Genomic DNA, 15,140 nt, shown 5'->3' on the forward strand with positions numbered 1-15,140 from the left:
AGCTATATCACCAGGAAGTATTCACTGTGCCAAATACAGTTTAAGAGATTGCCCTTCCACTTTTTATGCATGCCAGGTTCCAGATAATATAACTCTAATTCTCCAACAGGTTAGGAAAAGATCTCACCAAACACATCAGGAGGTTTATTTAGATAACCTATCTGGATAACTAAACAATCAGACAAGGCCACAATGAGGAAAAATCTACAAAACAATTGGCCTGTAGTCTTCAAAAATGTCACTGTCATGAAAAGACAAAAAAAAGGCTGAGGAACTTTTCTAGGTTAAAGGAGACTTAAGAACCACATAAACTAAATGCAATGCATGATCTTGGATTGAATCCTGGAATCAGGCGATGGTATAAAGGCTATTATTGGGACAACTGGCAAAATCTGAAATATGTATTATATATTATCAGATAATAACATTCTATCAATGTTATCTATTCTGAATTTGATAACCATACTTTGATTATATAAGAGAATGTCCCTGTTCTTACATAAACTATTTAGGGGTAAGAAGTCATGATGCTTGCAACTTCCTCTTAAATGGTTCAGCCAGTTAAAATTATTATTAAATAAAAAATAATTATAATATATGTATATAAAGACAGGAAATGATAAAGCAAATGTGTCAAAAAGTTTTAATAATTTAGTGAATCTGGACGATGAGTATATGAAAGTTTATTGTATTATTCTTACAATTTTTAAACTTGAAATGTTTTTGAAATAAAAAGGCTATAAAAACACATATACGCACATAACATAGCAAAATAATCCTATCAATTAAGGAATTTGGCAAAGTAACTCAAAACAAAAATAGCCTTTTTTAAAAAGGGGTTGAGATCATTATTCCTATTACTTTGTCCAAGAATTAAGAACAAAGTCTACTCAGGGTAAAACGTCTAAAACAAGGATACAAGATGCTGTGGAAAGGCCACCCAAACAAATTTCACCACCGTAGAAAAACCACTTATTTAATGTTGTGATAATTGTAATGTTACTGTACATGAAAACACTCACACAGGCAGAGAGGACCTCCTTCCTCTGTTCGTCTTCTTTGCAATTACTGGAGTTCCAAAATGCTCTGGATTTGTTAATGGAAGCTGGTCAAGAGTCTGGATAAGAAACAGACAAATTAAATCACTTTTTGCTTCTACATTAGTAGCTGTTGTTCAATTTAAAAAGTCCATCCATGTCACCCTACCTCACTCTCAGCAAAATGTCTCTCTCCTTTTAAGCATAGTGAGGTACGTCTCAATGTTCTCTCATCACCATCATCAAACACTGCAATAGGCAGAAGATATCAGAGAATTTATGCACACTTATTGCTATTTACCTGGGGCTTAAGAACCATTGTTAGTTATGCTTCAAAACCTTTTAAAATTTACACACATTTTTCATTCTAGATACCAAACACAGGTTAATGGCTGCCCCAAACTGCTTAAGTGTCTCCATTCACTTTTTCAATCTCTATCACTACAGAACGACCTTCTTCAACCATGAGCAACCTAGTCAAAGCACAGATATTAAACTACCTTTAATTTTAGAAGAACGAGCAAAAACCTGGTTTAAAAAAAAGAAGTAGGGACTTCCCTGGTGCTCAGCGGTTGGGAGTCCGCCTGCCGATGCAGGGGACGCGGGTTCGTGCCCCGGTCCGGGAAGATCCCACATGCCGCGCGCCGAGCAGCTGGGCCCGTGAGCCATGGGCGCTGAGCCTGTGGGTCCGGAGCCTGTGCTCCGCACCGGGAGAGGCCACAGCGGTAAGAGGCCCGCGTACAGACGGAAAAAAAAAAAAAAAAAGAAGTATTATGGGTTTTCTCGCAAAAAAAAAGTATTATGGGTTTTTTCGCAACAGTTATCAACAGAGTATCTCTAATGTCCAGAAACTGCCTGACTGCTCGTAATGCTGTTGGTTCATTCTACTGCTTCTACTTATTTGCATGATAACCTAATACAACAGAAGTACTGGCTGCCAAATTCTAAAGTCGTAAGATTCAACTTGTTTCTTTTGCTAGAGGAGGATGCAAGAAGTTTAGAAATAAAAGTTTAAACACCAGAAAGAGAATTTTTTTAATTCTAAAAAATAAGTCATAATTGCACAGAAGCTTTCTCAAGTTTTTATTTCTACTACATTTAAAAGAAATACTACTTGGAACCTATGTGTAAATTATTTCAGGAAAATGGGGGCAAGGAATTTAACAATTTACCACCAATGCTCTTCATATATCTAGCTATATATATTATTTTGACAATTTTATAGGGTTTTTTTTAAACATCTTTATTGGGGTATAATTGCTTTACAATGGTGTGTTAGTTTCTGCTTTATAACTAAGTGAATCAGTTATACATATGTTCCCATATCTCTTCCCTCTTGCGTCTCCCTCCCTCCCACCCTCCCTAAGGTTTAATTTTCTAGAAAGGTACTCTGATTTTACCATCTAATATTCACAAAGAAAATTTTCTCAGAAGATACCTGATGCCCAGCATTTTGAAAAAATAAAATAAGAAGACAGAATCCTTACCTCTGATACTTAAAATGCATATACACATCAACAAATGTTTATATATATTATGGAAAAAGCACATACATAGGAAAGCATACATAAACAAGTGATTATTATTTTAAGATTTAATCCTAATTTTTATAATTCTACATGTTTTTCAATTTTTTAATGTTTTTCCAATTTAACAGAATAATGTTAAGAAAGGAAAATTCTACATTATCTTGATTTAATATCTTAAAATCTTTACCTTGTTACCTATATAATTACAATCCTGAATTTTTTTTAAAGGGCTGCTTTATTAGCAAAAACTTTGCCTTTGAATCATAAACTTTTTTCATGGTAGAAACTTAACTCAACTTCTTCAATATTTATCCACCTCAGTCAGTTCCTTCTCTTAGACTAAAGACACCTAGTTTAGATTCTCTTACATGCAGAAGACAATGCAGAGAATATTAAAAGCTCCTGGTGCACATATTTAAAGAAGCATAATAATTCCGCAAAATCATCTGTGTTATACACTGTCAATGATGCAGAAATTAATGACCACCTGCAGACACAATGACAGGATAAAACACAACATCCTCCAACAATTACATCACTAATCTACACTTGATTAACACTGCTTTAAACATTTGTATCACAATTATGATTTATATGGTGTCATCGAGTCTGATAAACCACTGCTCTTTGAAAAATTCAAAATCATGAAATTATCATACCAAACTTAAAATAATTTTTCGTGTTATTATTAATGTCCATAAGTATGCTAAAGAATAAAACTTAAACGTTCCAATTTTCCTTAATGCCTACAATACCAAAGACGGTGACACTGGACACGCACATATATACACTATATACACCACATTTAAGTGGTGGAGATGTGAGGAAGGAAAATGAGACTATAAGACAAATCACTAATATCAAATTTACACAAAATCTTTTCCACAAGGTTTTATTATTAATCAATGGCAGCCCCAAATCAAAATGCTCTAATGAGAAATTTAACATTCTGAGTTGTTTTTTTAAAAATATTCACCTTGAAAATATATCAGATTTTTGAAGGAAAAAATTAATCTCACTTCAACACAATTTTACCATGGTTAGAAATAAGGTAAGGACCAAAGTCAATTGTGGTACAAATAACCCTTTTACATTTTTCCACAGGAACCGAACCCCTTCCAACTTCAAGTGAACAAAGAGAAACAGAATTTTCTCTGTTTCTCTTAAAAAATATTTTTAAGAATTTTTTTAAATTCATAAAACTATACAAAGGTATGTATTTGAGTACTTTATACTTGAGCCACATAACTTCTCAAGATTTTCTGAAAGACAAACAGAAAACTTGACAACATAGTGGACCTATTTAATCATGACATCCCTGATTATCAAAATCATTAAGAAGTTCCATCTAGGGCTTCCCTGGTGGCGCAGTGGTTAAGAATCCGCCTGCCAATGCAGGGTACACTGAACTGAGCCCTGGGCTGGGAAGATCCCATGCCGCGTAGCAACTAAGCCCACGCGCCACAACTACTGAGCCTGTGCTCTAGAGCCCACAAGCCACAACTACTGAAACCCGCGTGCCTAGAGCCCGTGCTCTGCAACAAGAGAAGCCAGCACAATGAGAAGCCCGCACACTGCAAGGAAGACCCAAAGCAGCCAAAAATAAATAAATAAAATTTATTAAAAAAATGTTTCCTCGGGCTTCGCCGGTGGCGCAGTGCTTGAGAGTCCGCCTGCCGATGCAGGGGACACGGGTTCGTGCCCCGGTTCAGAAAGATCCCACATGCCACGGAGCGGCTAGGCCCGTGAGCCATGGCCACTGAGCCTGCGCGTCCCGAGCCTGTGCTCCGCAATGGGAGAGGCCACAACAGTGAGAGGCCCGCATAACGCAAGAAAAAAAAAAAGTTTCCTCTAGGGAATTCCCTGGCAGTCCAGTGGTTAGGACTCTGCACTCTAACTGCCAAGAGCCTAGGTTCAATCCCAGGTCAGGGAACTAAGATCTCACACGCCACGCGGTGCAGCCAAAAACAAAAAGTTTCCTCTATAACTTCCATGTTAGAAATATCATCTTAAAGAACACATAATTTGAAGGCATTGAACACTGACTCTAGCATTTTGATAAGAGTGAAATAATTAACTGGTGTGTGTATAGTATATTAAGCTTATTTTTGGTTCAAGGTGTATACTACAGCACACCAAGAGAAAAAAAGTCAGAGTATAAGGATTTAGTAATTATAAGATATGAAATGTCTTATACTTGCCAAAAATGGCATTTGAATACATCATTCACTGAGTGCAAGAGAGCAGATACTACAAAAGTTGTATCTCTGTTAGTATATTACATATAAATTCTAAAACCTAATTTGAGGACAAAGACAAAGCTAAGATTCTCTCTGTAACATTAATCGTACTAGACAAAATAATGCTAATGGAAACAAAGCCTGACCCTAAACTGTTAGAATTCAAAGAAACAAAAGTAAAAGGGATCTAATCTAACTACTAAATACAAAAGATTTACCTGTTATCATAGCACTGTTAGATGCTGGAGAACAGTAAGATAAAAACAACAGTAAATTAACTTTATCTATCCAAAGATATAATTGGCTATTACTTATTAAGCTTCTACTATGCCCTAATCCTCACAGCAGCCTCTACAGGGTCGGAATCACTATCTTCCTTTTATAGATAAAGAAATTGAGAATTAGAAGGTTCATCTATGAGCTACAATTTAGTTAAGGGGGGATCAAAATGAATTAACAAACAGGTAAGAAACAGAGGCATAAAATGAACACTGGGAAGAGAGTTTAAGAATTCTGACTTGATAAACAACAAGGTCCTACTGTATAGAACAGGGAACTATATTCAATATCCTGTGATAAACCATAATAGAAAAGAATATGAAAAAGAATGTATACATATGTGTAACTGAATCACTTTGCTATACAGCAGAAATTAACACAACACTGTAAATCAACTATATTTCAATAATAAAAATTAATTTTTTTAAAACCCTCAAACTTTATCTTGTTAATAAACAAAAAATAGACAAAAAAAAGAATTCTGACTTGGTGAAAAAAAGTATTATTGTTATATCTGCTTATACCGGTAACAATTAACAAAACATTTCACGTGATACAGTAAAAACTTTAAAATTAAAAATATATGCATACCCTAGGTAAAACCAATAGTTCTGTTGCTCATAAAATCATCTGTGATAACTACAGAAGCCCCTCAGCAGCTAAGATCAAAAACTTCAGGAATCTGGAAATTTAAGAAATTAACATTCAAATGTATAATTATGTTAACAAAATATTATGAGAATGTTAAAGTCTTACAGAAGGCTATTTAAACAATGTGTTAAAGCCTATCACAGGACTAAATAGATTTGTTACTTAGTACTTTTTTTCTTAATGAATGATTTTCTAGTCAGGGAAATAACCATTTGGCTTTGAAAAAACATTTTGTGGTTGATTCTGGTTATAACAACATTTGTCATAAGCAGTTCTAATCAAATCAAAAGCCTTATAAGCCTACAGCACATTCTACATAAGTCAGTCCATTCACCAGGTTAATGTAACCCTCCTCTAATCCTTTAACTTAGAATTTCCATGAGATATGATCAAACTGATGTGCCAAATAATAAGAAGGTATGAAAAAAATCCAGAAACTTAAAAAAGCATTTGTCACAATATATCAATGATCGAAAATATTTTAGTGTTAAACTTGATATATGATGTGTTTACGTACATTTATATATAAATTATTTAAATTAAAAGCAACTTTCTCCTTTACATTTTTCTTATTTTTCAAATACCATGTGTTATTTTTATATTCTAACAAAGCAAAAGAAGAACAGTTTTAGAATGTCTTACTGACAGTTATATTTGTCAGGAATTAAAGGCAACATTCAAGTGGAGATATGAATTCTAATCCCAATTTTGGTATCTTCTGAATGGCTGGACAGATAACAATACACTTCCATACATTACAGATTCCTTATCTTTAATGCAAGGAAAAGAACTGCCAAATGAATAAACTACTAGGAAGCATTGTTTTATGATAGGAAGGGGAAATATTTCAAAGTCTCAAAAAACATAAAAATCCATGAACTGGTGCTATTTGTTGTTCAACACTGGAGGGCAAGGTATTATTAGATTTTTTTTAATTGAGTTATATTAGATCCATAATCTTTTTCAAAATTGGTCATTCAGCTATAATATGAAAAATTAATACCTATATTATATAAGGAGTTAATAACAGTTTCTCAGGTAACTTTTGATCACTGATAATTATAACTCCTATTTAATCCAAATCAGCAGTATGTTATCCCCTTTTGTTTCATTTTTAAGAGACTGACATAATTTCAAGTTCTTTTAAAATCAAAAAACATCAAGACCATTAATAATACTTTAAATACTTTCTGATTCTACCTATATAACACTTTGCTAGGAATTAGAAATCAAGAAAAAATCCAGAAAAGAGCAATTAAGTAGTCACTCAATTAAAGAAAATTATAGAAAGTTCGTGACCTGTGAGAGATCACACATTTTATTTTGCCATCTTTTAATAAGGATCATTCTTTATGTGGCCTACATCCTTCAATACCTAAACATTCTTTATAGCAGAGTGCTATAAAGAGAATAAGAGAATATACTTAATTCTCTTAATACTTAAGAGAATAGTGCCTCTTAACATCTTAAAATTTTTTGGTCACTGTCTCTCATTACACAGATGCAAAAATTTTAAGTATTTTGGATTCTTCTCCCCTAATTGGTCTCTGTTTCTACAAATGTGGTCTGTTTTTCTAAGCGTGTACTAACTGCATTAGATTCAGCCAATGTGTTTATAAAAAAGATTCTTGGGTTGCCATCCCAGACCCACTAAATTAGAGAGATTTGGGGTCCTCAAATCCTTTTTTTTTCAAATGAGCATCAAGTGATTCTTATGTACACTAATGCTTAATATATGAACCATATGCAATTAAGATTCTAAGCTCTTTGAGAACAAGAATTATACAATTTCTTCTGTTATTGTCTATCAAAGAAAATCGCCACAGAGAATGCTCAGTGGCAACTAGTTTTCATCAATACTAAAGTGCCATTCAGGTAAAGGACAGAGATTGCTATTCATAAATGGAGGATTATTCTGGAGTGCAGAAAATCCAAAATGTGAAAACCTGAAAAGTATTGCTGCTGCAGAAGTGTAAGCATTACATCAGTAAAACTTCACAAGTATTGTGAATGTAACCTTGATATTGGGCACCAAACAGGATGCACGTTAGTATTCAAACATGCATCATATCATTTCCCATGATTCTGCACACATCAACTCCTGTAATTTTTACCACTGCTTTGTTTAATATAGCAAAATTGTATCCACTTAAAATCTAACAGTTAATTTTAAGCTTAGTTTTTAAATCTCTAACAACTATCAACAGTCACAATTAAGCCTCCTAAAAATATATAGTTCAGGGCTTCCCTGGTGGCACAGTGGTTGAGAGTCCACCTGCCGATGCAGGGGACACGGGTTCGTGCCCCGGTCTGGGAAGATCCCACATGCTGCAGAGTGGCTGGACCCGTGAGCCATGGCCGCTGAGCCTGCGCGTCCGGAGCCTGTGCTCCACAACGGGAGAGACCACAACAGTTTAGAGGCCCGCGTACCGCAAAAAAAAAAAAAAATATATATATGTATAGTTCAGAATAATAGCACTATTGTGAACCAACACCAACTTGTAGGAGGTCTAAGAATAAAAACGGTTAGAAAATATTAGGTACATACAGCACATTGCTACTAATAATAGAAGCCACAGAGTAAGACACAGGAAGTACAATTTTCAACCAAAGGGTGTTCTTCACAGCTTTGAGCATCAACTACAGATGAATGATGTTTACTCAAAGCAACAAATCACGTAAACTAAAAATAAACCTAAAGGGTCATTTCTTTATCTTCTGCAAGGAAACCACAACACTATAATTATATCTTTTATATCAAGACATAAATGTAAAAACCAATTAATGCTATAGATGTTCAGTGTAAAGCCAACGATTGGATGTTATCCACAGGACTGTGTAGTCTGAAAGTAATGAGAGGAGACTTGGAAATCTTAATTATTGCTATTCTCATCAACATAATGACAGCAACAATATAGGTACTACATTTAGGTTTTCATTTACATGCACTGTGACACTTGCTGCTACTCACTACAGTAAAGTTTTTTAAAGCCAGTATAAGCTTATGCATGAAATGTTAAGAATGAATTCACATTAGCAGCATATATATCTTTTGTGAAAGGTGTTACTAAGAGAGTCCTGACTGCATTGAAAATCAAAAATTAAGCTATGATCACCTAGGCTTGAATCTACTCTGGCCCAAATTTTTTTAGTCTGTAAATTCTGTGGTAATATCTATAGCACCCTTATATAAAATAGGCAGCAATACAATAAAAGACTGCAACTATGCAATTTTAATTGTAATTCCAGAAAAAGTTTAAAAGTCTGATGACTTACAATACTAAGTTGTATTGACTTTTCTAACGGAAGAAAAATAACCACATAATTTAACTTTCTTGAAGGGAAATATCAAGATAACCTAAAAAAGAAGTACATTCTTAGATGAAATAGCCATAAGTGGCCAAGTTACTATAAAGAGGTAATTGGGTTTTTTTTTTTTTTACCATCAGGGTATCATTAAAATTTCAGCTGTCTATATCAAGTAAATTGACAGGAAAGAATACATATTTCTCTGCCAAGGTAATGATTCAATGAATTTACAAAACAGAGAGATAGCTATGAAACCCGCAAATTAAATCCTCTATATTAAATTACCTAACTACCTACCCACAGTATACCAACTAGCATCTGTCAACTTGCTGATAACAGCTTCCTGAAAGGATCCATCAGATGTCCTTGTTTCAACAATGGCTCCAACCTAAAACAAAAAATCGAAATTTCATCACCAAATTTAAACAAACAAACCAAATCACTCGTACCAACTATATGACCTGGGTTAAAAAAATATATCTATTTATGGTAATTATACCTTACATTGGCTTAGATCTTTATCATTTATAGTGTTCATACATTTACCATGCAATTCAAGTCTCAAAATGCTTAGGCTTAAGTAAGATAGCTATTATTACCCCTATTTCATGTGTTGGAAATTGTGGTTTAGGAAGAGAGAATAATTTGCAAAGAGTCCAGGATGAGAACCCAGTCTTTTAAGTCTCATTTCAGAGCTTTTTTTACTACATGATACTGCCTTCAAGAAAATTGTGGAATGTAAGAACCAAAACACCATAGGACAGCAAAAACAGCTTCAATTTTCTTTCATGTAAATATTGAATATTGGATTCAGCACTTGTATTTAAGGGACCTTTTAGATAAAGGTTCACCTGGAGAGAGAGGGATGGACCAGTTGACCTTCTTTCAGCTTCCAGACCTTTGTATATCAGATATTAACCGAAGTGGTACTCTGACATAATGAAGTTTTATAACATAAACAAATGGCCAGAAATGGATGGAAAACATAATGTAGGTATTCATTAAATTGAACTATTAAGTCAACATAGTTTACTTGGTAAGTTAGAAAAACAGAAGATTCAGACTTATGATACTGGTATATTACACTTATCAAGCTAAACACCTGTGGCAACAATATGAAAAACAAAATGCAGTATTCAGTCCAAGAATTCAAAACAAAAGGTAGCTGAAACTCATGTTCACATATGTTAAACTATCCTTCTGTAAGATGTTTAACATTCTTTAACTAAGGATACAGCCATTGTAATATTGTAATTTATACTAACTCTACAACACCTTATTTGTAACTTTGTTTTCTGATTAACATTTTTTAACATTTTAAAAGTGTATCTACAAATATAAAATCCAATAAATCACTGTATGAATTTACGATTCATCATTTCAGATTGTAAACTGTACAAAATACGTACTCTTAAAGGACCCTTTACTTGGTCATCTTGCACCAATTGTGTAGTATTATCCTGTTTCAGGAGTACCTAAAAAACATTTTTGCACAATAGTTTGCATGTTACTTTTAAAACAGTACATTTATGGTAATACTGTAACAAAAATGTCTTTATACTTTCTTAGCATCCTGTGGTTACCTCTGGTATAATACTTATTCCATTGTATTTACGCTTATTGTCTCTCTCATTAACTGAGCTCCTTGAGGGCTGGAGTCCTCCTTCTCACTATATCTCCAGCAGTTAGCAAGTGTCAATACGTATTACAGGCACTTAATAAATGTTTGCTGAATTGACTATAGAAGGTTTATAATCTGTAGTGATTATTGTAAAACCTTAAAATTGCCTTCATTGCTTTTTATCAACTAGTCATAAAGGTTCTGTCACCAAGTATATTTAAAAAAAAACAGCATCAAACTTTATTGCCTACATGCAAGGTAAACAAATTAAAACCAGAAGTCTTCTGGTCCTTTATAAAGTAAACCTAAATAATAATCTGATATGCAATTCAGTCACAAATAAGTGCTCCCTTCTACTACAGATCCTCCCACATATATAAGGTAACCCGCTCTATTAAGAGAGAGGGAGAATGGGAGAGGGAGACGGAAAGGAAGCATGTACCCAAATAAGGGGAAACTTCAAATTCTAGGTAATTTATGTATAAGACCTCCCCAGACAATCACTGTATTGATTTTAAATTAAATAAATTAATCTACAAAGAGCCACAATACTAACAAAAAGTTAAAATTCTCAAAGAATTCCAAGTAAGTATTTAGTAAGGAAATCCTGTATAGCTGACATAGTAAAAAGACTGTATGAAACAAGGAAGAAATCAATGTCAAATGATATCCTAAGAATACTCAAAGAAAAGTTTCACCAGCAGATGGAAATTTAAACAGAAAGTTTATAATAATCATAGATAAGTCTATTTGTCTACCACACAAATCACACTCCTCTAGTTTAATGGTTCTCAAACTTCAACATGCATCAGAAACACTTGAAGGGCTTGTTATAACACAATCATAGGACCCCATCCTCAGCGTTTCTGACTCAGTTTGTCTGGGGTGGGGGCCTGAGAATTTGCATTTTAAACCAGTTCTCAGGTGAGACTGATGCTGCTGGTCCTGGGTCCACTGTTCACTTATTCATTCAACACATTCTGAGCGCCCCCTGTTTATAAGGCACCGCTCTAGGTATTGCAAACAGAACAGGGCAAACATTTCCTCCTTCCAGGGTGCTTAATTTTTGTAGGAAAGGATCACATATGTAAGTGAAAAGCAAATTGCAAAACTGAAAGTACAGAATGATCCAATGATAATAATAACATCAACACTGTTACTGAAAGGCACAGCACAAAATTTGGTAGAACACCTAAAGGTTCTTTGGAGTAATATCACAGAGGACCTCCATGAACTTTATTATACAGTTCCACAATGTTAAAAAGTTTATAATAGGCATGGATTACCTTTGTAGTCTAAGTAACTAAGATTATTAAAAGCATTTATATAGAAAAATTACTAGGAGTAAACACAAAATGATAATAGTAGGATTTCTGAGGTCAACTATGGCTTTTAATCCTGCAGTACTTTTCTGTACTTCCAAATATTGTACAGCAATCAATAACTTTTTTTCTGGTCACAAAAGCATCTTAAAATTATCTTAAGATAAAATTCTTAAGTCATTTTTATCGCTGTCTTGAAATGATAATTCCCACTGTTTTGTTTTTAGTAATCTATTGTTTTTTCTAATCACTTGAAATCATCCCTACCTGAATAATATGAAAGGAGAGAAAATAGATTATAGCCTAAGTAAGCATGCTACCGCAAACAGGAAAGATCCAAATGATGGGAAGTATCATGAGTATGGTATTTCATGGAAGCACTTGGAATAATTTCTCATCTTGAGTTCTTTATTTCCCAATTCTTAATGTGCTTTTCCTATAGTTTTGTATATAACAGTGCTTTCACATAGTAATGATTCACGAAGTGAAGTAATAGTTCAGTAAATAAAATGTTGATTTGTAGTCTCCGAATTCCATCCCTAATTCTCCTCAATCGAGTTAATAAAGCTGTTCCATTAAAAAAAAAATTACCTTAACTTTTACCAGCCTTTTCACAGTCTTAATTTTTGCCTCACAGAAGGCACCTCGGTACTTGGCACTGACATCAGTTCCCACTGTCAGGTAGGCAGGCTCATCCGCCGCCTGATGAAAGGAACATACAATATGAATGTCACTACTATTTTCCCCTACTCCAACCCCAAGTCTCATCAAAAGGTTCTGTATTTCAAGTAGTAAGAATATTAACATTATTTGCTTATTAATATCATTGATAATTTGAAAAATATCCTTAAAGCAAACACTTTATTAGCAATCCTTTACTTTATAATCTATATCGCGAAAACATAAAACAATTTAAATTGTAACTAGAAAGTATCAGTAGAAAATGTAATGTTTTTTCATTCAGATACAAAATGATTCAACAATTTTATAATATATTTAAGAAATGAAAAAAATTTTTAATCCAGAAAAGGTATATTTATTTTAAGTGTCTCATAAAACGTTAAGTTAGTCAGTTATGGCCGCCTGAAATTTTGTTTTCAAATTAAAAGAAATATTGCTATTAAAATTAACACTAACAAATACATAATTAAATGTGTTTTGTTTTGTTTGCGGTACGCGGGCCTCTCACTGTTCTGGCCTCTCCCGTCGCGGAGCACAGGCTCTGGACACGCAGGCCCAGCGGCCATGGCTCACGGGCCCAGCCGCTCCACCGCACGTGGGATCTTCTCCCGGACCGGGGCACGAACTCGTGTCCCCTACATTGGCAGGCGGACTCTCAACCACTGCGCCACCAGGGAAGCCCAAATGTTTATTAATATAGCTACATAAAGTCAACTGTTTTTGGATACATAGTAACTGTACAGGTAATAAATGAAGCCAACCCTTTTGATAAAGAGAGCATTATTTAGAAAAATCATTGGCTAAAAGCTGCATTTTAAAGCTTTAAATCTAAATTAACTGATGAATGCAGAGATGTGAACTGAGGGTAGCTGTACCTAGTTTGTCAACACTAATCATCTTGGTATATTTTTTAAAAAAAGTTTCACAAAGTAATATCTACTTTTAGCAAATGGCCGTGATCAGAATGACACATGGAAAGATATGAGAAATTTCACTCCACCATTCATTTTAATCTTGACAGTAACAGAATGACTGCTATCTCAATCTGTCATTTTAAGAATATTTTCCAAAAGTTAAGTGTATTCGTACAAGCTCAACTCAACAATGCTAAGTGCAAAGGTGACAGTGTACACTTTAGAGAAATACTTTCAAGTAGAAAATGATTTTTCATTAAGTTTTCCCAACTAACATTAAAGAAGGTACACTGTCACTTCAAGGAGATAGGAAAGCAAGAGGAAGTTTGGGAAAATCCTGTATTTCAGAGCTTAATACACTGAAACAGTAAATGAGTAAGGAATCAGGTTTAAAGTTAGTGCATTTACAAATAACGCAAATTGAAAAGAAATACTTTTTGGAAATAAATATCAGACCTGAAACATTGAATGCCACGGAACTGCAGGATGTTATACCTCCCCTTCCCTTTAAACATCACATACAATGTTTGCAATATTAGTTGTCTTTAGGAGAATTTTTTTTAGGTTGGATATACATTTAAAATATTTACTGAACTAAAATTAAGTATTATTAGTTATAATAATAATATATAATAATACTTAGTTTTAGTTCACCTTCAAATATTTTACCCACAAAATTTCACTTTATCCCCAGAAGAAATGGTATCTCCCTTACACAATCCACACATTCCTTCCTTAGAAAATCGCATTGGCACTGGGGAAGAAAAAAAAAAAAAATCAAAAAATCCCCCAAAGAACCAAAGCAGGACAAAAGCTTTACTTCTGCAAAGGTCGCTGCCAACACAGGAAGTGTTTAAAAATACTAGCCCAATGGACAACAATGGAAAGGCTGCAGCAGCCTTTCCAAAGTGCTAACTGCTTCGGAGAGGGGCCCAACTGACCGCATTTAGACACAATGATCATCTCTCACCCATTCAACACGTCCTCATTTTCAGAAAGCGCTGCTCAGCAGACGAATCAATTTTGAGTAGCAAAAAAAATGACATTCCATAGCACTGGCCTCACGACAGTCAGTGTCCAGGGCACGAGGTTCCGAGCAGCGTCGACTCAACTTACCTTCATTTTCACTGGTGATCTGTGGGGTTCCAGCTCAACGAGCTATCTTCTCCGTCGCTGGAACCAAAGGGAGGGGAAAGACAGGCACAGAATCAGTCAACGAGGGGAGCGACCCAGGGAAAGAAAGTAAACAAACGCCAGCGGGGAGGGGCAGAACCCTCACCAGGGAAGGGATAAGATCCCCTCCGAGGGCAGCCAGGACGCAGGAGCCGAGGGGGTGGCAAGAACCCCACGGGCGCCAAAGGGCAGTGGGTTCCGCCGCGGAGTTCGCCAGCGGCCCACCGCGCCCCCGCCTCGCTCGCCACTTTGACCCGGAATGCTCAACTCAGAGCCCCAGGACGGGTCGCTCTGGAGAAGGGCAGGGCGCCGTTTGGGCTTCCCCGGGCCCCCTACAGGCGCGGTCGCCGAGCTCAGCCGCCCCGCGGATACCCCGACTTCGGC

At 35.2% G+C, this 15,140-nt stretch overlaps 1 protein-coding gene across 1 annotated transcript in view; it reads right to left on the reverse strand.

Annotated features, from left to right (window-relative positions):
- ARID4A (AT-rich interaction domain 4A) overlaps positions 1-15,140 on the reverse strand; it is a 59,289-nt gene that overhangs the window by 43,267 nt on the left and 882 nt on the right. The window contains exons 2-7 of the mRNA XM_024731452.1: positions 14,700-14,756; positions 12,580-12,690; positions 10,455-10,520; positions 9,343-9,433; positions 1,207-1,286; positions 1,023-1,117 (exon numbers count right to left, since the gene is read on the reverse strand). Coding sequence (XP_024587220.1) covers positions 1,023-1,117; positions 1,207-1,286; positions 9,343-9,433; positions 10,455-10,520; positions 12,580-12,690; positions 14,700-14,705 — 449 coding nt within the window. The 5' untranslated portion in view covers positions 14,706-14,756. The remainder of the gene's footprint in view (positions 1-1,022; positions 1,118-1,206; positions 1,287-9,342; positions 9,434-10,454; positions 10,521-12,579; positions 12,691-14,699; positions 14,757-15,140) is intronic.

Source organism: Neophocaena asiaeorientalis, unplaced genomic scaffold (assembly GCF_003031525.2).
Source record: "Neophocaena asiaeorientalis asiaeorientalis breed wild unplaced genomic scaffold, Neophocaena_asiaeorientalis_V1.1 scaffold603, whole genome shotgun sequence".
NCBI classification, from domain to species: domain Eukaryota; kingdom Metazoa; phylum Chordata; class Mammalia; order Artiodactyla; family Phocoenidae; genus Neophocaena; species Neophocaena asiaeorientalis.